A 25,394-nucleotide genomic window follows, 5' to 3' on the forward strand; every position below is an offset into this window, starting at 1 on the left:
TGTCTGGCTTAAAGCTGCCCTTCACCCATACTTACTATTTTGACAGCAGCTTTTGATATCTTAGAATCCCTGTGTGTATCACGTATACAAGGAATTGTAAATTATGTGCTATTCTTTCCTGGTTTTGTCAAGAAAATACTGAAATCTGACCAGTAAAGGTGGCCACTGAGCATTCCGTCTTCAGCTAAGTATTACCAAAACCTAGTTGCCTCCTCCTTTCAGCTTCTAAAGGGTTTTCACACCAGCTTGCTTGTTCTAGGTTGAGCGATGCTACTGCTCACAACAGTTAATTTGTGCTTTTATATGACACATAGGTTTGGTTGGTTGGTAAGTCAAACCACCATGAATGATCATATTCCCCTTCACTTAAAAAGTGGCCATCCCTCCCTCCCTTACTACTATCTAGGACCCTATCTAGCTATCTGGAACATCTTTGCTGTCACGTGGTGTGTTGGTTCATATGGGTTAAGGAAAGTAATGCAGATACCACAGAGATTCTCCACTGCAGAACAGCTGTGCCCTGGTCTAAAAGGCCACCATGAACTTTCAGAGTGAGTAGACAAAAAGCCTTCCACCAAGTCGAGCTTTTGCCGAACTTCTCTCTGCTGCCACTACAACTTCCTTCTGCAGAGATACAGAACAAGGGTTAGCAAAATTCACCTGCAGGTGTTCGAGTGCCTTAAGCTTCCTTAAGGGAAACCAGATTTTGTCCATATCATTAGTGTCATACAGAAATGTGAGGAGAAACAAGTGATCAACCCACCTCAGCAGAGTAACCATTAACAAAATGATTTGGCAAACATACTTTGTTTCATCTGTGGAACAGGAAGAAGCTGGAACCAGTCAAATCTCCTGCCAATATAAACTGTTTCTTGGGGGTAAGATCAAGACGGGTGGGGCGTGGACTGGATTGGTGCCATAGCAAAGGAACACAAGTGCTTGGAGAATGGCCTCACCTGCACTTGCAGAAACCATCAGTGAAGCTTATGTGTCAGGCATTGGATTATGCACCCTAACCTAGCTTAGAAGTATTTACATTTCCAGGAGTTTCTCCATCACGTGTTTCAACAGCAAGAAGTGAAACACCATTTGTTGAAGACCAGCCGCATGCCTCCTCAGCCTAGTACTGAGGCTTTCTCAGTACTCACACAGCGAACCTCAGTTCTCACACAGGTTACGTCAGAGTACGCAGAGCACTGGACTCCCCTCAGCTGAACAAGCACTGAGCAAGCTTCAAGCTGAAAAGTCGTTCTTCAGTGCACCATACCAACGTAGGGATTGACTTTTAGTGAAAATAATGGGCATCTGAGGGAAACAAACAGGTACACAAACACATCCAAACTCGTTCAGGTAAGAACTGAGCCTCTCTGTGCTTGGCAATACTTGACATACGAACAGCGTTCCCTGCAAGTGACAGCTAGGGCAGCAAGCCTGTAAATACTCAAATGACGTGGCTGGTGCTGTGCCTGGTTTACTTCACAGCTGAGCATCCACTTTGCATACAGGCTGGCATGAACAGTAAAGCCAGTTGGCAGCTACACGTGATTTGCCATGCAACCTTTCAGCAGACTCCTAAGTAGTTTAGATTTCAGGCAGTTTTAAAAGGGACCTCTTTCAATCCAGGTGTCAGGTGCCAAAATTTTGGCAACTCCATAGTTCATCCACCCGTAAAATGGTTTAAATTATCAGTTCAGAGAGTGGCTTAACTAGGTAAATCACTTAAGACTTCTGCAGATGAATATATGCAAGTGAGGCAAAAAGATGTTACGAAGCAACTAATTTTTCTCACCTTTCTTCCAGATTTCACAGTGATAACAGAACTCCCAAATCTTGATAGTTCCTGTAAAACAGCATTGCTTGTTATAATGCTGTTAGGTTTTTTTAAAGTGGGACTTCTTAATTTCTCTCAGTGGTTTGTTTTCTGGTTACTTACCTCAGCAGAAATCAGGACATACTGTGCCTGAAGAAGAAGAAAATAAGAGAAAATAAAAAGTCAATGGAGAGAACCACACTAGGATAGTAGAAGACCAGTGCCATAATCCTGGCTCCTGAACAGCAAAGTAATTCAAGAACAAACAGGAGGAGCCAAATCACACAGATTCAGAAACATAAGTAACCTGTTTTCTGAAACAAAGTCAGAATGCACCAGATATTTGCACTGGATGTAATTAATTAGCTGTCATTATGACCTCATGTCCTGATTTCACTTTTGTGTTTTCTTACCCAGTCCTCAGGACAGGGAGATGTCCATGATTTGCAGTGGCCTGTCACATTCCCTGAGGATGCCTGCTTCCCGCTGTAAATGTAAACGCGGCCAGCTGCCCCACCAAACAGTATCGTGGAGACATCATTAGTTCGCAGTGGGGCTGTCACAATCATTTCGTCTGCAAATATTACAAGGATGACATAACACATCAGAAGTGAAATGACATTAAACCAAAACATGAGAGAGTTGGCATTTACATAGCTCTAGGTGCCACAATTCCTATTAATGATGACAGTTAAAATGTTTCAATATCTGAGTTGCTTGGGATTTTAGAGATGCCTTCCCACAAGGCATGATGGAACACTGGTACAAGTCACTTGAGGAAGCACACTGTGTTTAGCACTTGTATGAACATGTAGATGACCAGTCTTCCTGTTGCCAAAAGTAAAACATTTCACCTCTGATCTAGATTCATCAAGCTTTACCTAGTCCATCATTATCTAGGTCACTTAAGTATACGTCTCCTCCAAAGCGAGCAAACCTCCTGTCCCCACTGAATGTGCTGAGCAAAGAAGGCTTGGTGCTGTCTGTCAGATCATATACTAGGGCCAGTCCCGCTTGATGCAGCACAGAGGACATAAATGAGATCCTAGACAGGCTATCTGGGAAAAAAAAAAAAAAAAAAAAAAGGAGTAACAGAAGTTGAGCATCAGAGGAACTCAGGTTTAATACTTGCATTACACTGATAGCAGGTAATACTGCCATTACATAACATGGACAAAATTAATATAATTTATGAAACAAAATCAAATGTTACATGGCATTAACACTAACTAGCACAGAAACAATCTCTTAGCAATAGTACTGGGGGAAAAACGCATTCAAGTTAGAGTTCCACATTTTGACTTTCCTTACTGCCTGCTGCCAGAGTAAGGACAAAATACTGTGCTGTTTTAATTCCAAGAAATATGCAGTCTACTAGCAATTCACTGCTACATAAATAATGCAAGGCAGCAATGCTGCTAAGCTCATTTTAAGGAAGCGAAAAAAACCCCAAACTTTGAAGCTGAGGCATAGTAGAGAGGACTCTACATGTACAGCACTTACAGGTGATTACAGTGACTATTTCTTAAAATTATGTGGCAATTTAAAGGTCCCTTTTCTAACTTTTAACTTTGCATGTGTCCTCTGGTCATACAGAAACAAACGTGCCAAGGCAGAAATAGTTTCTGATTTCCAGGACATACCTGCAGTAGGTGCACCCACCACCAAAACTGTCCTTGGGATCTCAGCCACAGACATCACACCACTGGCCAGAGACAAACCCATTCTGCCCATCACCTGCCAGATTTTTAAAACACCTATGTAATTTCTATAGAATGTCACTTTACTTCAAATTATTCATAAGATCCTGTGCTATAGAAGCAGCCCTACCTTGTCCCCGGTTACTGCAAACCAGCGCTTCGTACTTGGTGGGTTATACCCATACACCTTCCCAACACTCTGTCTGGTGTCCAATGAGAAGTGATTGCAGCTTGAATTACAATGCAAAATACATTTGTACATAACAACGCATTTTTGTATCTTCATCTAGGATTGCTCCTCTTAATTTTTTCCTCCTTTAGTTTGGAATAGTAGTGGCTGCCAAGTTCTAGAAATCTATTTTAGTAATTCCCATGTTTATTCTAATTAGATACACAACACAGAGCACAGACTTTGTCTGTCTATCCACTTCTTTACCACCCAACACATTTGTGTGTTTGGTTTGCTTTTAAAAAAAAGGCAATCTCAAAGTGAGCACTATCTATAGGATTATTTTAGGTGTGCTTACCCATCAGCATTTTTGTGCCCCCTCTCCCCCTCCCCAAGAAAGCCCAAGTCTTAAGAGTCTCTGAATAACAAAGATCCTCTCTACAAAGGGTCTAAAGACGTTTCTCTCTTCATGAAGAAAGGTAAAGGCATAAAAATATGAATTTAATAAAAAAATTCTAAGCAAGACAAAGAGGACGCTTCCTGAAAAGCTGGAAGTCTAATCTATTACAAGTCTTAAACATTGTAGAAGTAGGGCAGAATAGAAGAGAGCGCAAGCTGTCACATTGCAACACACCCAGCACAACTCTTCCACGTAGGACTACCAATCAGCAGTAACGTTATGTTCTCCAGCTGGCAGCTGGCAAGTGAAAATCCAAACCAAGCATAGTTCTCTTCCCCATTCACCATCCAGTTGGCATCCTGTACCGACAGAAGTCCTGACAGACCAGAAAAATAGACATTAAATCTTGGTGTACACTGGCATAGAAAAAAATCTGTTAGCAAACCTCTACCGATTCATCCTATAACAAGTTTTTATAAGCAAAGTTACACCGTCCGTGATATGGCACCAGTCACTGCTAACTTTGCATGCTCAGTCTGCAACTGTACTGGCTTATTCAACATAGCCTGCTCCTAAATCCTTGCAAGAGCCTACACAAAGCAGATGAAAGCTATCAGGCAAGCCTGCCCTAAACTAGCAACTCCTTTATAGGGACAGGACAACATTGAAACTGCTTATCAGAACTTGCAGTTCTTCAAGGGTGGTGGGTGGGGGAGCTTCAAATAATTCTGGCTTTAATTCAAATAATTCATTCTGTGTTTTAGTTTTGCAAAAATGTCAGTCAGCAGTGTACTGAAATCCATTTTCCTCATGTTTTTTAATTTTACAGAAAGTAGAATAAGCTACAAAAATTAAACATTATTTGAAATCTCAATTACACAATTCTGACAAAGCTCTGCATACCTGTGTATCCTGCCCAACCCCTACTGACTTCATCTAGCTCCATATGTGGCCTTTCCTCCCTCATTCACAACAATCCGCATCACCTGTACTCATTAGCTGTATTCACTTGTAGCGTTGCCCTTTAGCCACATGAAGGAGCATACAGAATGATCACAATTCACCTTTTGAGGTACATTTGCCAATTTCCAAGGAAGACCAGTGAGGCCGCCCTGGTATCATCAATATACAGTTGAATCCATTGCTTTAGCAAGGCTTCCAACACTGTCTCCCACAATATTCTTGTACCCAAGCTGGGACATTGCAGTCTGGATGGGCAGAGAACCACATGGGAAAAACCTGGTTGAGATGATCACCCTCAGTGACCCAGTGGGTCGTACTGTGGCAAGTGGAGTGCCTTCAGGGGCCTATCTTTAGACTCATCCTGTTAAACACTTTTATAAATGATTTGGAGAAGGCAACAACATGCCCTTTCATGAAGCTGACAGGAGACTGGGGAGGCTCTCACTTGAGGGCTACAGAGGGACTCAGGCTGGAGGAACAGGCTGACAGGAACCTCACAAAATTCACCGAGGACAAGTGCAAAGCCCTGCTTCTGGGAAAGGAGTTGTCCTTGCAGCAATACAGGCTGGGTACAGACTGTCTGGGGAGCAGTCATGTGGAAAAAGCCCCGGGAGATCCTGGTGGGCAGATCGCTGGGTGTGAGGCTCTGACAGCAGAGATAGCCAAGAGCATCCCAGGCTATACAAGCAGGAGTATGGCAAAGAGACTGAGATAAGTGATTATTCTCCCTTTACTCCTCCCTAGACCACACCTATAATATATTTTTCAGTTTTGGATCCCACAAACCAGAAAAGACGCTGATAAACTGCAGCAAATTTAGTACAGGGCCCCCAAGATGGTTGGGGGCTGGAACACTTGCACTGTGAGCAGAGACTGAGGGACCAGGACTCATTCAGCCTGGAGAAGAGGAGGTTTTGAGAGGGCCTAACAGCACCCTGCCAGTACCTATGAGGACATTAACAAGGAGATAGGGCCAGGATCTTCCCAGTCTACTGGGGTACCCAGTGCCTTCTGTGCCTCTGACTTCACTATGCATGGCGGGAGGACAGTAGGAAACGAGCACAAGCTGAAACAAGAGAAGTTCATACTGGCTGTAACAAGACATTTTTTCCCCTATGAGGACAGCCAAGAAGTAGAACAGCTGCCCAGAGTGGCTGTGCAGTCTCTGTCACTGGAGATTTTCAAGCCTCGACTGGATAAAGCCCTGAGCAATCTGGTCTGACTTCATAGCTGTCCCCTGATTGAGTAGGAGGCTGGACTAGACACCTCCTGAGATCCCTTCAAATCTGAATTATCCTATAATTAATTAGGAACAAACGAACAGTCACATAAAATATGGGACGGTTGGTTTACTCAAGAAATACTACCTTGGTCGCTCCTGTTGAAATGAGAGTAAAATGCAACCACGAATCCTCTCTGCTGCCCATCACCAGGTGCATACGGAGAGCCGACAACCAAATCAGCATTTCCATCCTCATCAACATCAGCTGCCAGGAGCGACCAACCAAGATTACAGTAGGAATACTGCAATAAACAGTTAGTTTAAGCCTGAAATGGAACCTAAACCACTAATTCTGTAAAAATAGAGCAAATTACTTCTAAAAAGCTAAATTTGCTTCTGATCAAATTACCCACCCACTCCATGACTTCAATTTCGTTTTCTTTAGGGGTTTTTTTGAGGGTTATGCATCTTTCTATTCACCCTGCTGCCTCCCCTGCGCTGAAGTACAAACGTCCTTCCCACATACCACTAACCTAGGCAAGCACCTGCTTGAACCATGCCCGTCAGTCTAATTTCCCTTCAATTAGAGGTTCGATTTTAACGTTCTTTTTTTAAGCCCCTAAGCCCCTTTCCCCTTTATCTCAGCCCCTGCCTGCGTAGCCCTCTGTTAGCGCGATCAATATACCTGACAAGTTATGGTAACATTTGGTTGAGATGCCAAGCCTCTTCCCTCAATGCCAAAATAGACATACACAGCACCCTAAACAGCAGGAAAAGCAAATACAGCATGAGAGCACGTTCTGCAAGTCAGCAGCAAGTATGAAATCCAACACAAAGTACAAGGAGTGAAACATTTCTGCAAGGGCTATCAATAGAACTGCATTTTTCCTGTCAGAGCGTCTTCTCCTAATACTGTCTTTTCCACCCCAAACATAACAATACTACTGCTGTAATGGGTACTGCTATAACCAGGCAACAAACTAGAGAAGTACAGAGAAGTACATTGTCGTCATACTGCGGGTAAGGAGCAAGGACAGTATAATGTATATTTACATTCGTTATACACACATTCAGGTTGCTCAAATTTTGTTAATTATTATTTAATGCAATGGCACACAGTGCCAGGAACAACAGATGCATGCAGTTTTCCAAGCTAGTGGGTCTACCTATAAGCATTTAAATTCCTTTTTTAGGCAGCTAAGTTAGTATCTGAAATTCTGAAGAGTTTTAAACTTAATGGATGTGGTTTAAACCAAAACATTTTGTCTCCCAGTTCACGTGGGCTGAAAATACTCAGGGACCATTACACAGGCTTAGCTGGTAAGCCGCAAGTCATCAAGCCTCTGGAACTTTTAGCAAGTGTGTCTGTGTTCATATCACATTTTAGATATCCTCTGTTGGTCTGTGACACCTGATGACAAGGCTCACTGACCCATAAGGTCCATTCCAGGCTCTCTGTTCCTAAACAAAAAGGGTACACTTGTATTTCTTGAATGACTCCGTACATTTCCAGTACATCAGTGCTGCAAAGCTGCAATCTGACTTGGATTTCTAATGTGCAGAAAGGCCAATGAAAGAGAAATACAGATAGCTGCCATTGCTCTAGTTAAAGAACCCACACAGGTTATAAACCTCTGTGTTTAAATTACAGTGTCACCTTGAGCAACAACAGAAATGCTCGCTCTCTTTTCACTGTTCAAAAAAAAATATGTATCAATAAAAATATTCTGCTTGGAGGGAAAGAAGTCCCCAAAAACCCATGTGTGCATCTTACTTTGTAAGTAAGAAACTGAGATCCCACAGAAGGTGCTCCAATTGCCAGATCTGGCACTCCATCCTCATTGAAGTCCAGGACTGCCAAGGCAGAACCAAATCTTCCTGAAGGCTAAAAGAAGAGGGATTGCTCTGCTGAAAATAACAGAGTTTTTCAAGACAAAACCATCAAAACTTAATGTGCATTTGCAATCACAGCACAGAGAAGAACTGGAAACAGAGATAACAAAATCTATCCCAATGATTCTTAAGATTTTCTTAGCATCACTGTGGTCCCAAGGAATAACTGTCATACTGACTTGGAGACAACTGTTCTGTTTGAGAATGTGGAGGTGTTAAAATACAAGGTAACTGAACACATATGGCACTGCTTTGCTATTTCCTCCTCTGAGCCTAGTGCACATTGATGTTAACGTTATGATCTTTCCTGTTAACAGCATTATAGCTGTGAACCACTAGAATGCACTGTAAGAAGACAGCAGCTGTTACTCCACAGTTTATAACCACAGAAATGGATTAAAAGGAAATGTATCTCATGTCTCTCCATTCCCTTCTTTGTGAATACAGGTATTCTCTACAGAGGATCATCTTTGTTACTCAAAGATCATTCGATCTTTCTTCTCATTTAGAAGCCTGTCACTATCGTGTCAATTTGTAGTTTTCTCCTTTTTTTTTTTTTTTTTTAAATAATGTGTACTCTTAGTAAAGGCAAACAATGATTTTGTGAGAAGTTATCAATTAATGAAAAATGTAGCTTCAAAGGAATTGACACTTACATTGAATTAATAATTTTAGATGAAAAAGGAAGGGAAAACCACAGTATCTTCTTAAATATAGGGACCCGAATGAACTATACTGTGACTTACAGAGATACTACCTCAGTTTCGTTCAAGGGCAAATTGTGTTCTAACACCCACTTGTCTGGCACAGTAACGAAAGCAAACCTACAGATTGCTTCAATTGTTCCTGCGACTTAAGTAATGGTTATTTTTCTTGGAAAGCATATAACATCCTTTTACCAGGATGGGTATTTCAGGAATAATCCTCATACATATTACTGTTTCTCAGTCCAAATTTGCCACATTTTCAGATAAAAAAAATTAAGTGACAAATATCTGACCTAGGCCCTCACCTGATGACCCTGTAGTACTTGGTCAGCTTTCCCATCTAGATCCATGTCCTCTGGTGGCAAACCTGACTGGTTGCCATAGACCACATACACCCGTCCCAGCTGAACACGGCCCAATGTGCTGTACCCTGGTGCTCCAACCACCAGATCTTCGTATCCATCCTGGTTTAGGTCAGCTGAGATCATTGCCCTGTACAGCAAGGGAGTCAACAAAATCATAGCATTAGCTTCCACACTACCACAACATTAGCAGAGAAGAAATCCTTTACTTCTTTCAGGTAAACCAAGACCTGTCTTTCCCCATCTATTTTTATAAAAATCTACACAGCATTTCTCATATTATATATTTGATTTTTGGTTTCTTGAATTAAATAAAAACAAAGACTTGAATATTCATCTTCCATTAACACATCTGAGATCTGTAAAAACTGCTTTTTACTTACTGACACAAGTCACGTGAGAGCAAGCAGAGCAAGAAGCATGAAAAAGGACTGCTTGCATATGGCACAAAAGATGAAATTAAGTATCTTTTTAACTGAACCTCTGATTTAATTGATGAACTTATCAGTAGATAAGCAAAGGGATCACAGGTCTCAGTAACATGGAGTTTAGAGAGAGAATGTGGAGAGAAAAGACCTGACTACTGTTAAATTAGCTGGTATGAAGTAAACTCAAGAAATAAATCTTCAATTTTTGAGTCAGAAGAAATAAATCAAGATAAGCAGCAACACAAATTTATTTTATTACTCTTCCCTGTTGCAGGTAAAGCTAGAACCGCTCTGGCAAGGAGAGAGAATATGCCTCTTTCTGTGTCCCGAACCTATCTTTGAATTTCCTACTAGTCATGTAGTGTTTTGAAGAAACTCATGAGGCACCATCAGTGATCAATTTGGGACAGAGAATTAATTCTGTGCAAACATCAACCAATAACCAAGAAAGGATAACAATGTTCTTATTCTGTTCAGAACTAGAGCCGATGTTGTTTCTGATTTTGATTCCTTCCATTCTGAACTTGATCACACACAGAGCATTGAGCTCCTTCACTAAGGAGAGAATGTAAAAACATGACAAGACAACCCTTCCAAAGAAAGTGTTATCCGACTAGAATTCACATCTGAATGGAAATTTTGCTCTTGATACAGTTTTATGCAGTACCAACACAAGGAGGCTTATGCTAACGTCTGAAAGAAAGGTCTTATGAGTTAACCTGTTGTTCTGGTCAAACAATATAAACCGTTTAGCCAGATTTCTACCACTAATCGATTTGGACTCTCGCCTTTAAAGAGTATCCAAAGAATAAACATTAATATTTTGGTTGGTATCCAAATTTTCAGAAATTAAGAGGGAGGTGGGCAGAAAAAAATTACCAACCATCCAAGTCTAGCATAGGGTGAAGCCAGAAAATATGAAGCTACTGGCTTGGAGATGTACTTAGAAGATTTCTCATGTGTAGCTGCTAACACTTTCCAGATATTGGTTGCAAAAGCACGGTTTATCAAGTGGAGGGAATTCTGAAATAAAAAATAGATACACAAGAACAGTTAAAACACAGGCTGAAACTCCAGAACATTGCAGAGCACCTCAAAACCCAAGTCACCAACAGAGGAAATCACCACATCAGTGTAAGTGGACTCCGACTCAGATCATAAGCACCATTTTAGAAACAGACAAAAATCCATATGCTCTAAAAGGAACTGTTAACTGTTCACTGTCTTGCTATGTTAGGACTTCTTAACCCCAAAAATGATCATATGTAAAATGTAAATACTAAGGTGTAAATACTAAAGATATATTTTTTCATGCAAGATGCATTCCAACTTCACTATGCAGTGAGCAAGGTGTAAAAATTGAATATTTACGATGTACGTATGTAGCTTAACAATGGCGCTGGAATCTCCATGAAGTGACGTCAGAGGCTACTGTTAACATCCAGAGACCCTGCTCCATCACACACCATTTCAGACTGAAATTAAAGTAATTTTGTAGTTGAGTTTTACCTGACACATCTGTTACTTCTCACTTACTGTTGCCCAAGATTGCATGTTGAAGTGAACTCCTCTCTCTGTGTAATTTATATTCTTTTCAAGTCTTTTTGTAAGCAAAGAAGTCGTATTGTTGTGACGTTCATGTTTTGATTGTTTGTTTCTGCTAAAATAAAGAAGGCAGTAACAACAACTAATATAGCTCAATTGATGACTTAAGTATTTTATGACAAAGCTAGGAGAAACAAACATATTGCATGCCATCAGGTGGCCATGTATAAATGGAGTTCTCAAGGGATACCAGTTAAGCTGTTTTCTCTTGAGATGGTTGCTAGAGGAATACATATACTTGTGATCTGAATGGCTGAGTTCCACGTTTCTGTACATATATCAGGAGAAAGTTTAGCTATGGGAAGTGAAAACATGAATCAGTAGTTATATGATTAGCAGAACAAAGACTGACAACCAAATAAAGCGTGAAGACTTAGCACTTCAAGTGCTAGGTAAGTGTCCTTCGGCTAGAAAGTAAGAGTCTCTCCTAGGTTCTGCACAGTTCCCCTATACAAAGCTTACTTATTCATGTTAAGAGAATCTAAATTCACACACAAAAGATAACCCGAAAGACCTCTAATTTTCAATAGATCACTGTCCCCATTAGCAGAAGACTCTTCGTTCATTAGTAAATCTTTGAACCTTTGAAGTTATACTTACATGTAGTTGTCCCTGTGCTCCCTTGTGCAGTTTATAAACAGAGGGTTCTCAGGCAGGAAGCAGCCACTAAAGAAATATGCGGAAAGCATTTTAAAGATTTTCCCGAAATGGAAGTGAAACTGAAAATACGGCTTTTATCCTTACTGATTCCTCTCTTAGAAGTCAGCAGTTTTCTCAAGAAACCCTGCTTATTCAAAATTAGAGCATCATTATATTCCTTAGAAACCCCTTTGATATTTATTTTCATGACCTTGATTAGGTTTTATATGAATTTCACGTAACTCTTAAAGGAAACTTATTGTAACATGTCCTGCTAATTCTATTCATCCAAAGCACTTTTAATGAAAGTGCCATTCTGCAACAAAAACACAACAGATTATGCCACACTATTTCAAACATCATTTCCCAAAATAGTTTCAGTGATATTTTCCATATAAATGGGTGGATTAATTGCTACTGTTGGTCTTACGAAGTTATCTATAGTAAGGTTACACTTGTAACTGAGAAGTAAAAGGCTAGAACTTCTACAGAAACATGATATTCTGAGTACAAGCCTGAGCTTCCAACACTGGAATATATACACTTGCTGTTTCTAATCCTATTTGCTTTAAGGGTCTGAGGGCAATACCTGACCTCCCCTAGGAAGGGACACCTTTGCTGGATGATGACAGTGGCCAGAAGGTGCAGCCACAGCCACAGCTCAGATGGCCAGGCCAGGGAGAACCTTCAGGGCATGGCTATGCAACATTTAAGCAGGTCCTTGAAAATGTCTTAAAGCATGCCCCAAATTTTCCCTGTCAAGTATCAGCTGGGCATACCAGAGACTTACCTGGGGAACGGAGTGTGAACATGCAACAAATGCAGACTCAAGGTCTACATAATCCTGTGTACTCAGGTAAAAGACAGCCACAGAAACCCCTTTGTCCAAGTGAGGATTTAAAGCTCAGCACCTCTTCTAGGAAAGAACCCGCCTTCAGAAGAACAATTAAACGGGTGTCAGAACCTGACTACTGCATTTCACATTGCAAGAAACATGCTATACCTGGTTCCATTCTCCAGCATATGGCTCGTCAGCTCAAAAATATTGTTTGTCCAGAACGCCATGTCATCCACTCCTCCAAGGAAATACTCATGGAACTTCTCCACAAGAAACGGAGACTTACTAGCAAATGCTGGAAAAAGCTAAGACAAGCAACACACTTAGTAAGACAGATTATGTTGTCTTTGTGCTACATGTTGATTTTTATAAAGAAAACAGAAAACCAACCTTGGCAACAGCAAGCCTTTCTCCATGCCTGAAAAAAAATAATCCTCAGAAATAAATTTGCTTCATTTAATAATATTTAATTATTTAAACAGTTCTTTTCAAGGCTTCTGTATGGTAAATACTATGCAAGTCAATACATTTCCTTGTTGGTTGTTAATATATTTTTAAAAGCTGTAACATGAGAAGTAATGATATCAATTTTATTGCTGCCCTTAATTTGGAGGGATTCACTGCGTTTGTAAACGCTGCGTGACTATTGGTAACCAACTGAAATAAAAGATACAGCTAGGCTATTTAGGATATTCAAACGCAGACATTGCCAGATATCAAAACTCTCTTTCTGAATTATTCTTGGACTTGAAAGGATCTACATAAAGTGTAGGTAAGCCATCTATTCAGGTATATACACTACTCCTTCAGTACATGAAAATTATATTGCTAATGTGACACAATGCAATGGTACTGGCAGACACAGTTGTTCTCAAATCAATAGGCATAAATATATTAAAAGCATAAATGTGTTAAATAGCTAAGATGCTGAATCTGTGGTGTAATAATAAATTTAGCAGTCATTAGGCAGTCCTAATTTGTATTCTAGCCCTTAAAAAAAAAACAGGTGTTTTACAGTTTTGGGGTCTCATAGGGGGTCTATATTGCTGGCCTCAATGCATAAGGCATTTCAAATCGGATCATCATCATTTTCCTACATGTTTCACCTGTGAAAAGCCAGACAAAGCTGTCCAACTTACAGTTCAAGATACAGCAGGTAAGTACAGTCAGTAATTGTGCTTTCAGTTATGATCTCTCTTCCGTAAAATTCTTTATAGATAGCTGCTAGGTCTTTGACAGGCACATACCTGAAAACAAGATGAAAATATTGTAACAAGACATTTTCCACATCACCTGATAAAAGATTACAGTTGCTGTAAAAACAATAGCCTGCTTTGAAATAGTCTAAATTTCAAAAGACTACAGAAGGTCACAAAGACTTACAAACACCAGAAAGACCAGGACTGCAGCTGCAACTACTGTCTGCACAACACTCTCCTCCTGTTCAGGTCCAAAGTCAGAAACCTGTAGAACCATTCCCCTATAGCCACTGCTGCTAGAGTTTCCACACTCCCCACACTGATTCGTTGGCTTGGTGATCACATAATCTTGGAGGACGTCCTCCAGTCCTCCACTGTGCGGAATCTACTCCTAGCCAAACAGACATTTCCCACAGCTGTGCCAGAGTTTTATTAATGAGCTGTGCCTTCCACACCTGGATGAACTACATCCTACGTAAACAAAACCACTCAAGTGACCTACTTTATCAGCAGAAAAAAAGTCATACGAGTTTTTTTTATTTCGGTTAAAAACTGTGAGGAAAAAAATTATTAGTACGTCTACAACCGCTGCTTCTTTTAATGCTTTTAAAACCTATCTGAATTCCACAGCATCTGTAACCATAAACATCCTCAACTTCCAAAACTTTAAATGGAAATCTAAGAGATTTATTTGACTAATTGCTAGGATATTCCAGCAAACCTTTTTCACTGATTATTTTATATATAGTTACTTGTAATTCTCTTCATAAATAAGTAATTTAATCTTTGTTGCTGTGTCCCTATATGTAAACCTCTTTTTTTTTTCTTCTGTCCTTTCAGTTTTTCATGTCAGGGAACAGTAAATATGCATATACGGAATAGCAGACTCAGAAAATTCCAGTAACTGCAAAGGTTTCTTTTGAAAGAAAGATAAAGAAGAACAGCGTTTTGTTAAAACATAGTGAATATACAGAGTAAGCAGAAATAATTATTAAAGAAGGTAACCTCATTGTCTTACCAATTTGGTGCCAGATAACTGAAGTCCAGCTCAAACTGACTCAGTACATCTCCTCCTGTAGACGGAAGAACGAAAAAAACCCACAAAGCCCAACAAACCAAACTCATTAAGTACCTACCATGGATAACAGCGTGGATGAAGCTAGGTATGGCTATGCTATCTATATTTCCATGGTCATATATTCTATATATTTAGAATACATACATGGTTCACCTGAAAGTATGTTGAATATGTTATACTTCCAGAGAACAAGAATAATGTAAAATTTAAAACAACAGTAGTGACTCCATTTAAATTTTAGCATCCTTCAGCCTGTGTTTTGGCTTTAATACAAGTGTTTATACACCCTATAACATCTCCTGAAACATGGAGGACAAACACAGATCTAGTAGGGTTTTGCAAGCTACGGAGAAGAGTGAGAATACACTGTGTGACTCATTCTTGGCTCCTGCATTGCACAGGGTAAGAGCCAGAATCACCTGCTGTGGTTTTGAAGGGGACTAGTTATTCCAACAGAAGGATCTACAATCAGAAAACATAAACTTTACCAAAATCACCAGCTTTGTGAGCTTCTGAGTATGAACCATGAAAATCAATCTGGAGAAATAGAAAAATAAGAAAGCTGTCTGTTTATTTTACTCACCCATCCATAAAGCATATCAGCAGAAACAAATTGTCCAAGAAGCCCTGAAGTTCACAGGTGCCAAACCTGACCAACTTAATTCTTACACAGTTTGTGGTATTATGTCTCTCTGAAAATCTTCCTGAAACAGGGCTTCAGCTTTTCTCTTCCCTCCCCACCAGCGTCCAAAGCTAAGATATCAATTTCAATAAATACACTTATAACAATAAATAAAATAATACAGGCTTACTTCTCCCATGGCCTTTAGAAATCCTTGGTCAATGCCCAGGCTATGCCAGCTAACGTCTGCCACCATATGGGAGGCAACTCCGAACAGGAAAGCCACCAGCTTCTCTGTAGCCTACACAAAACAATCCACTCATAGTAAAGTCAGTAATTTTACTCCTGTCTTTAAGAGGTGAGCATTTTATTTAAGTGCATTATACAAGGATATAGGCGAGAAACTCTTAGATTCAAAGAACTCAGCACAACAAAGTGTTGACCGCTCATTCCTTGATGCTGGAATCACTTTTTGTGACTTGAGCTTTAAGCATTTCATACAGCCCAAGGCCATAGAATTACATGCTCGATGTCAGGACATCTTGTGTACCTCAAGTGAGATGTGTACTAAAGTGTTTTGCTGGACTGGGGACAAACGCTTCCACTTCCAAGGAATGAACCCCCTCCGCCACCGTGGGTGTTGTGCAGGCACACAGAGGAGAGAACAACATTCCTGTGCAAGTGGTGTTCACTGTAAAAGTACCTGATTAATGTCCAGGTATGAAATTACTCATCTCATTCCTACAAACAGAGAAGTTATTTGGAATAAATTTATCAGCAATAGAAATGTCATTTCTCCAGAAAAGACTTCTCTGCATTGGATCACTCTAAGTTCCAGAGGTCTTTTAAAAAAAGACCCTGTAATTGAATCACAGTTTTTGATGAATTTATACTTCCCAAAGGTTAACAGTTCACAAGATCGCTATCACCAATGGACAGTCAAAAGGCAGGCAGATTCATTTAGGTTTTAAAGAATGTTCTCAAATGCCACTTCACCTGTATGCCTCTCCTGAGCAGACAGAGAATGGCAAATTCTCCAGTAAGGAAAAGAAAACAGTATTACCTTTAAAATCATTCTCACTTTTGACAATTTTTCCTCTCTTCCTATGTACCATAAACAATAGCAAATCAGGACTAAGTCCAAAATTTCCCAAGTGAGAATTCTGAAAAACTCCTGGTTTTCAAGTGGCAAACATTCAACCAGATCTGACAATAGTGCAATACCACCAATCACATTTGAAAGTCTGGAGCCATGAAATGTATCATAAGCACCAGAGCACACTGGAGATAACTGATAGACTTTATACGGAAATTGTAACTTTTTCATCTGGTAAAGACGAAAACAAGATTTCAAATTGTCCTGTATCAGCAGAAACTTTAAATTAAAGACATGTATTTTTTCTACACTTCCCAAAGGATGAAATTGCAACAAGTGAAGGTGAAGAGAACAGTAGAAAGCAAAGCCAAAAGTCAAAGAAATTTTCTTACCTCTTCCCAAGGCTGAGGATAATTCCTTCTAATGTAGTGAATACTTGCATTGAGAAACGGTGACCAGTGAGTGTCTTCAGACACATCATGGAATATTCCTGTTGCAATAAGATTATATCAATATTTGATTTATTCTTCGGGGGTAAAAAAAAAAAAAAAAAAGGAAAAAAAAGAAAAAGAAAAGGAAAAACTTTTCCGATTAAAAAACCCAGACTTTTTCAGTTTCATATTGTACAGATGATACATTTTGCAATCCACTTACACGAGAAGAGCCAAAAGAGACATATTTTTATATGATTTATATTGTCAAAAGAGATACTAGATTTACCTTCTACAATTTTGGTTTGAAGCATCTGAAAATTTTGTGCCTGCTCACTTTCTCTGTGCCTGTAAGTAGGTACAGCACAATGAGGAACTGCTCCCAAGCAGAGAGGATAAAGAGAGCTGACAGAGAAGCTGTTGACTAAATGAATGCATCAAATTCTATGGCAGAAAACCTGATGGGCATGGCAGCCCACTCAAAAGATCATGCTTTGGGACATTATCAGTTTCCACAGGGCAGAGGACGGCTATGTCATCATCATCATGATTTCCAACAGAACAGCAAACTTCCCAAGATACAGTCAGTGCAGGAGCAGAAGGGCAGCAGAAGAAAGCGGGAAAAGTCAGGTTTTCCTTTGAGGCATCAATTATTACTCTCACTTGGATTTATGCAGAAGAGATTATGTAGGATCTAACAGTGATCTTGCCTAAAAATTTCTGTGTACCTACATAAGAGCAAAGTGATGCTAACATGATGAGACCAAGCAGGACAATATTAACTTCTCTAAGGGGGAAGAAGGTAGGCAGGAGACAGATTGTTCAGACCGTCAATACACTTGGAGGAAGGGTATGTGTTTGTTCACACAGAACTGTGAAACTGCAGAAGACTAAGCTATATTAAATGCTAAAACTGAGCGACCAGACCTTGTGGGTGGTTCAGTCACCTCCTGGCCTCTTGACATTTTACAGTGCAGCTGAACTGATGCAGGAAGGGATCTGCTGAAGGATGGGATTTGCTAGACCAAAAGTAAACGTTCACAGAGTGGACTTCTACATCTAAGTTTGTCTCCTGCCTGGAAAGGTGGTCTGGATGGCTTTGTTCTTGATCTAGAGGCACACAGTTAAAACAGCTCAGATCTGCAGAGGTACCTATTTCTTCCACATTGACTAAGCAGACTGCTGACAACCAGCCCAAGCATAAAACAAGGCAAGATGGACCCCAATTTTAGTGAAGGAATGTGGGCTGCAGGCTGCAGACAGAAAGGCTCTGATCACTGGCCTGGTATAAGGCAGAAGTCAAAACTGCTAGAAGGGAAAGACGAGGCAGACAGAACTGACCAAGTTAAGTTAGGAATCGAAGAAATCCCAGGAAAACATCAGTCCTGAAAACAAGGCAAGCGAGCCTGAAGTTTGGGACAAGATGTTAGCAGAGCCAGGCAGAAGACCAGGAATAGTGACCTGGTGAGTGACAGGAGACAAAACCAGGATTGAATGCCAGAGCAGAGGGGCAACCTGGATGTGAACTGAGGACCACAGCATAACGACAGGGAAGATCCCCCGTTAGGAAATGCAGATGGGGCACCCTGTCTATCAGGATATAAATGAAGCAGCCTGTAGTTGGCATAAACAAATGTCAGCATCAACAACCTATGACCGAGAAACAATGAGGACTCTAGCTGCCACTGTGTGATTTAAGACTGTAAGTAGAGCAGGTGATGAGGAAAGATGGGTAAGTGTCCTTGGAAAGACAAACAAGGATTCTGCAGTTTAAGGCAGGAGAAACAAATATCGAGGTAAGTAGAGGTACTGGCACTCAGCTGAAAAACATGGAAAAGATGAGGCAAAACAAAGAAAGATCCTAAGAACACTCTGAATTTAATGGATCTGAATTTGCTTGACCCACTAAAATAAACCACCTCCCATACTTTAGACTCTCAGTCAGATCTAGAGGAGGCGATCCTTGAACATTGACTAGCTATCTTGGGCCCCTCTTCCCTCCAGGGCTGTAGTCCCTGCTACACTACCAAGCAGTTCCCTAAAGAGGCCAAAGTCTGCACTCCTGAAGTCCAGGGTAGTGAGCTTGCTGTGCGCCCTCCTCACTGCCCTAAGGGTCTTGAACTCCACCGTTTCATTGTCACTGAAGCCAAGCCTGCCCTTGAGCTTCACATTCCCCATCAGCTCCTCCTTGTTGGTGAGAACAAGGTCCAGCACAGCACCTCTCCTCTTTGGCTCCTCTGTCACTTGGAGAAGGAAGTTATCAACATGTTCCAGGAACCTCATGGATTGCTTGTGCCCTGCTGTGTTGTCCCTCCAACAGATAATGGGGTGGTTGAAGTCTGCCATGAGGACCAGGGCTTGTGATGGTAAGGGTGCTTCTATCTGTCTATAAAGGGCCTCATCCAGTCGGTCTTCGTGTTCGGGTGGCCTGTAGCAGACCCCCACTGTAATGCTACCTGTGGAGAAGCTGATTATGATCAAGAGCTGACCTACCAGAGCTGAAAAGTCAGGGGACCACCTGCAAGTCAAGACATACTTTTTACAGACATTGCAACAGGGTGCTAATTTTGTAGTGCACTCTTTAGATCTGCAAGCAGCAAAACTAAGACTGACATTAGTTTCAAACAGGAACCAGTAAAAGGCAAAAGGCAGCAGTCTTGAAAAGAAAGGCTTTAAAGTGGGATGTTATTAACACTTTCCCCTGCAGCAAGTCCTACACTACTTTGTTTTGTGGGTTTGTTTTTTTTTTTAATATTCTCCTATCATCTTTGTGATTGATTTGATAGAAGCTAATGCTTCCTAATATAGAAATTAGCTCTAGGCTTTCCCTAAGACTTAGATAAAGGGACATTTTGTCCTCTCAGTTTCTCCCCAAGACAGTACTCAGTAATCTGACCTAATTTAGTCAAACAGCTTCCTTCTACCAAATCGCCCTACACATTAAACAGTTAAATTTACCCAAAAGTTACTTTCTAAAAACATTCTCAAACTTATTATTTTCTTAGAAAGTTCTACAAAAGTGGTGGATGTTTTTGCAGGAAGGTATTTTTGGCCATACTGCATTTCTCACAACACAACTCTCTGGAACCCTACTAAATTCTATAGGGTTTTACATAAAAATACGGTTGTTACAATATTGGACTTACAAAGCTTTTCTTACCACTTTTGCAGATTAAAGGATAAAAGGCATCAGGATAAGTGCTCCCAGCCTGAAATGCATCTTGGTGGTTTAGTAATAACTGGGAAAAGAATGGGGAAAAAAGGAACCAGAATGCTGTTGCACAGCATGAAAACACAGTTCACTGCCAATATCAAAGATAAAATTAAATATACAGCAAGATACAACTATTATCTTGGTAAAATATGTTATTTCAGTGTCATCATCTTCCCCCATCATTCCCCCCCCCCCGCCAAATCCTTGCAAGCGAAACTAAACCAGTCAGTACACACTGCAATTTGAAAGGCCATTTCGAAAAGTATTTGTATGGTCTAAATTAGGTGTGGGTGAAGTCATCTTCTGAAGGTGCCCTCCTCCTCTTGGACTAGCCACAAAGTCTGGGCTGCTAACTTCCATCCTCTGAATCACAGCATAGCTGTCTATGGCGGACAACGTGAATACTTCCCTTGAGTGATCTCCTAGTTTGATAAATGATCAAATTACATAAAATGGTCTTCTTGACGTTGTCCTAAAGATATCAAAAATGTTTTAAACAGCAAACACATATGCGTTTACCTGCTTACAAAAACTGTCCACATGCTTACAGTGCACTGCTGGATACAGCCCATGAAAAAAAAGCTACTTGCAACCATCAGAAATCGGTTAAATGATATATGTGGTGGTCTAAATTCAAAACCTTGCTGTCATTTTGCTGTCCTCATGTTTATTAAATCTACTTTCCAGAAGTCCTCTACTGATTCTTCTAATACAACTAGTCATGGAGGGCACGACTTAAGAAGAAGAGAGAACGTGAGAAACCACACACAGTGTATACAGATCATTACAATTGCTACATATTTGTAATAGCACTCAGGATGATTTAAAACAAAAAAGGTAAAAACACAGTCTAGGCACATTATTTACAGACACATTATTGCGAAGAAATAATAAAAAAAGAAAGGCAAGAAGACAGACAGAAAAACATTCAGAAGAAAGGTGTACATAATTAAGCAATAATACGCTTCCTACCTGTCTGTAATTCACGCTCGCTTCATGCTTAATGAAAAATTCCAGAGCTCTGTGTGCTGAAAAACAACATATTAAAGAATTGATTTCTAGGTGCTGTGGCCAGGCCTATGTGTTGTCGGAAGCATTATCAAAACCAGAATACACCACATCGCTGTACCTAAGCCAAGTGACACAGGTACATGAAACATGGTTTCTCAAAAAATTCTGTAGGTGTGAGGGTGTGTTTTCTCTAGGGAGCTAATAAGGAAATGCTGTTTCTGTGGCACATCTGGGCACTGAGGTCTCATCCATCTCTCTCTAATCCCCAGCTCCCAAGCTGACCAACGAAGCCAAAACGGCAGGGAAAAGGAACTCCCCCTGTCCAGAACTGAGCTACAGCAGTAAACTGATACGATCACACCCAGCACGTATAGAGCAGAGATAATAAGGTTCTAGCTGTAAAGGACCCACCTGAACTGTGTTTAAGTTTCACTGTTTCCCTTAGCATTGAAAAAGGTACCTCAGAAACGAATGCGGGTGTTTAACAGTTTGATTAATTTTTAACATGTATAAAACCAACAGAAATCTGAAGTCAGCAAGGTAAAAAATACTATTTATTCACGGAATAGGCAGGCATTTTTACTGCCAAAATATTTATTGAGCAAGGATAACAAGGGAATTAAACAAACTGATGTCACTTTTCTTTAATGAAGTCTTCTTCTAACTAATGTTAGATCCCAGAAATAATCTATTGACAGTATTCTAAAAATACCTGGCATCGCCTCTAAAATTATTCGGCTGAAACTGCATGTGTGGGTTTATAGTCTTGCCTTCCCACAAAAAGTTTTTTACTCCTCACTTGAAGCTATTTACAAACTAAGATTGATCAAGATAACCCAGAATATGCTGAATTTAATTGGATCCTTACCAAATAAATCCGATCACAAAAAACCCCCACTCTCATTCTGGAATAAGATCTAGACAAAACTGTGTGGGTTTGAATCACCTTGTACTTTGAATTTTACCACTGATCTAAACCATCCTTATACAAATATGTTAAGATACCTTAAAGACCAATATTGCCCCAAAACAGGAATAACACAAAAATAATAATAAAAGTATAGAAGTACACCGTTTTAAGGCTCAGTCATTTCAACGTACACCTCACTTTCCACTATGGGAGAGTCTCAGTTTGGCAGTTTGCTCTTTGCTTTTTCTGTCTCCCATCCTCCCTGACTTCTCTCATTACTCACATGGGCCCAGGTCCCACGAATTCACCTTTACAGTGAATTTTGTGATGGATTGCCACAGTTCCACAGAACCCCGCGGGTCTGACAGGGAGCCCCTACAGGGAAAGAGCCTCCCCACAAAGACCTGCCTCCAGCAGCAAGGCCGTGACAAGTAGGACACAGCACAGCTCTGCCGAGCACACCGAACATGATCCACATTTTGAACAGGCAGAGCCTTTCACCGTTTTAAAAGTACTTTCAGAAGTCTGTCCAGGATAGACTTCAGTGCTGGTTTTGAGTCAGACGAGTTCCTTTCTACAGTTTGGGTTTTCTTTTTCCTGGAATACTCAGGGTTTGGATTTAGCAGTAACTTTCACTATCTTATCATCATGGACTTTTATTTGCACATTAATAAAAGTGCTGATTTTAGCAGCAGAGCCAATCCCATTTAAATGTCATTTTCAGACAAATTGACAAAATTTGTTGTAAACTATGACCCAACAGCTCAGCGTACACACTACTCCTCAGACAAACAAGATCTTTAACTCACGTATTTGCAAGTTTTCTGCAATATGCTTCCTTGATTAGAAAAAAAAAATAAAATTACTGCTTCGGAACAGATCCATAAGCTCTTGTTTTAATTTGTATTCTTGCAAATACACTCTGCCCTGCCAAATCTGTAATTTCATGTTTTCAGAAGCTCATACTCAGAGCCTCGAGCTCACAAAGTCTAACGTCAGGCATTGTGACTTCTCCTAGCAATTACTATGGGTTTCTTGACATACTGTTAGGAAAGGCAAATGGTTGCAGGATGCTGACCAAGGGTACAGCACTCAGTGAGGGAACATACTCTTAGTCTCAAATGAATGCCATGAATAATCCCAGCCTTTAACTTGTTCAAAGTTGCATTTATTCAGTACTTAAAGTTTGAGAAGACTACCTGAATAGAGAGAACATCCTACGTTTTACTATCTGTTTGAGCAACATATTTAGAATCAGAAACAGAAGAACAAACAATTAAAACCATCAATTTATTATGGGTAAATGTTTCAGAATAACCTCACAGTACTCAAGAGTGTTCTTACAAGAACTACAGCAGAAATCAGATTTTAAAAATGACACATGCAAACCAGAAATTAAAACCAGAAATATTTCCGCACTTTGCTGGTCACTCAGTTCTCTCCTTCATTCTTTACAAATCTAAGCTGTTCAGGCTACAGACAGCAACCTAACAGAAAGAGACAACAAAATTTTCATTGTGTTTGTCACACATACAAACACATCGCAGCATTTTATCTATTTTATGCAGGTAAGGCAAAATTAATACACAGTGGTTTGAAAACAGCTACCACAAATTACCTGTGTTATTCTCCAGTTTATATATAAGAGCCCCCAAAATTGCATACTCCTTCCCTCCAAGCCAAACCCTGTCTGCGTGACTCACAAACATTCCGGTTACATAATGCCTGTGTTTTAGAAGAGAGAAAAATACACAACCAAATTGATTCAAGCGTCTTGCTTAAAAAAAAAAAGTAAAGTTTCAAACTCCAAAACCAAACTACTCATCTATCCTATGTGTTGTTCACGTTTTTTAAAAATAATGTACAATGCTCATTACTCTAACGTTATTTCCTCTCTTTGCTTTCCAGCCAAATCTGAATTTACTTCTCTTCCCAAGTAACTCAAAAGACATGCAAATTCATTTTGAACATGTCTTACCTATTTCAACATGTGTTGAAACTCCACTTGAGACACAGCTTTGACAGAAATGGTATAGTATCACGAGCAAAACAGACCAAATCTTCGAGCACGCCATGATGCTGGCTCATACCGTGATTTTCAGAAGCCTGGAGCAGTAGCACTGTGACCTTTGAAACGCAGGTTATGGAGCATGCCTTTTCTTTCAGACACGCTGCTGACACAGCAAGCAAACGACTGCCATATTTGAAAGGCTATTTTATATCAATGCTTTTCTTTACCTCAAATAAAGTAATTTATTAAAAAAAAAATGCTGTAGATGTTCTCCCCTCTTGAATTCTGTATTATCGCTGGGGTTTGGGCAGTGTAACTGCCATCACTGCACAGCAGCAGTGAGGTTTCTGTTAACACAGAAAAGCACGGCAGAGAAGAGCATCCTCCCACAGCTCGTCCAGCTCGTGGTGCACTTGTCTTAGAACTGCTACATCAGATTTCACAAAAGCCAACTGCCAGAGCAGTATTAGTAGAAACACGCTGGCTCCCGAGCTGTAGGCGATAAAAATTCACAAGCTTCGGTGAGCTGGTAGGACGTTGCACACGTACGTTTGGGTTTATGACCCAGACTGAACGTCCAGCTCATATGCAGGGGCAAACTATGAGAGTACTCCTGCCACACATGCTGCTACGAACCCCTGTCTGACTGCAGAGGCTGGGCACGCCGTGGCTCCCAACCACCCTCCGTGCAAACCTGCCCTGGCCGCCCTGCCGGGCCGCTGCTCAGCCCGCAGGCCAGGCTGGCATACGCTGCACAGACACCCCGGTCCTCAGCGAGCTGGTGGCACCGGGCAAGGGCTCCGCATGGGCCCCGCGCCAGAGACCGACCAGGGGACCCGGCGGAGGGCCACTGTCGCAGCACAACCACAGCCCCCCCGCGGCCGCTGCTCCGGGAGTCAAGCCCTCAAAAGCAAGTCGTCCCCCTCCTTCCGGAGGGGGGTCCCGATGGGGCTGGGAAATGGGGCTCCGGGAAACACAAGCCCCCCCGCCCCTCAAGCGCAGGCCGAGCCGCTCGCTCGGGTGCCCGCCCGCCGCCGCACCCCGGCAAGAGGCCGCTCCCGGCCCGGCCCCTCCGCAGCTCCTCCT

The 25,394-nt window shown here is 40.9% G+C and overlaps 1 protein-coding gene across 1 annotated transcript; it reads right to left on the minus strand.

Moving 5' to 3' along the window:
• Positions 1–546: 546 nt before the first annotated feature.
• On the minus strand, positions 547–24,372 carry GPLD1 (glycosylphosphatidylinositol specific phospholipase D1). The gene is made up of 25 exons (XM_086469635.1): positions 24,276–24,372; positions 21,349–21,404; positions 20,323–20,401; positions 17,124–17,221; positions 15,826–15,936; positions 15,502–15,550; positions 14,954–15,008; positions 13,876–13,983; positions 13,127–13,154; positions 12,902–13,041; positions 11,860–11,925; positions 11,191–11,314; positions 10,538–10,677; positions 9,170–9,356; positions 8,039–8,149; positions 6,950–7,024; positions 6,410–6,566; positions 4,314–4,455; positions 3,641–3,740; positions 3,454–3,547; positions 2,692–2,868; positions 2,224–2,384; positions 1,934–1,960; positions 1,790–1,840; positions 547–624 (listed from the first exon to the last, which is right to left on the minus strand). Exons 1-25 carry the CDS (start codon positions 24,370–24,372, stop codon positions 547–549), a joined length of 2,511 nt encoding a protein of 836 aa, XP_086325761.1.
• Positions 24,373–25,394: the final 1,022 nt, after the last annotated feature.

This window comes from Leptosomus discolor, chromosome 8 (assembly GCF_034619465.1).
Source record: "Leptosomus discolor isolate bLepDis1 chromosome 8, bLepDis1.hap2, whole genome shotgun sequence".
Lineage (NCBI taxonomy): Eukaryota > Metazoa > Chordata > Aves > Leptosomiformes > Leptosomidae > Leptosomus > Leptosomus discolor.

Bases quoted from the DNA above. Each gene is read 5' to 3' on its own strand.
- GPLD1 (XM_086469635.1), bottom strand. From the start codon at position 24,372: ATGGCGTGCTCGAAGATTTGGTCTGTTTTGCTCGTGATACTATACCAT. The intron at 9,357-10,537 runs GTTGGTAATTTT...CTTGCTGTACAG, and splicing joins CCCTATGCTAGACTTGGATG to GGCAATGATCTCAGCTGACC. The intron at 7,025-8,038 runs GTAAGATGCACA...CCTGCTGTTTAG, and splicing joins CTCAGTTTCTTACTTACAAA to GGTGCTGTGTATGTCTATTT.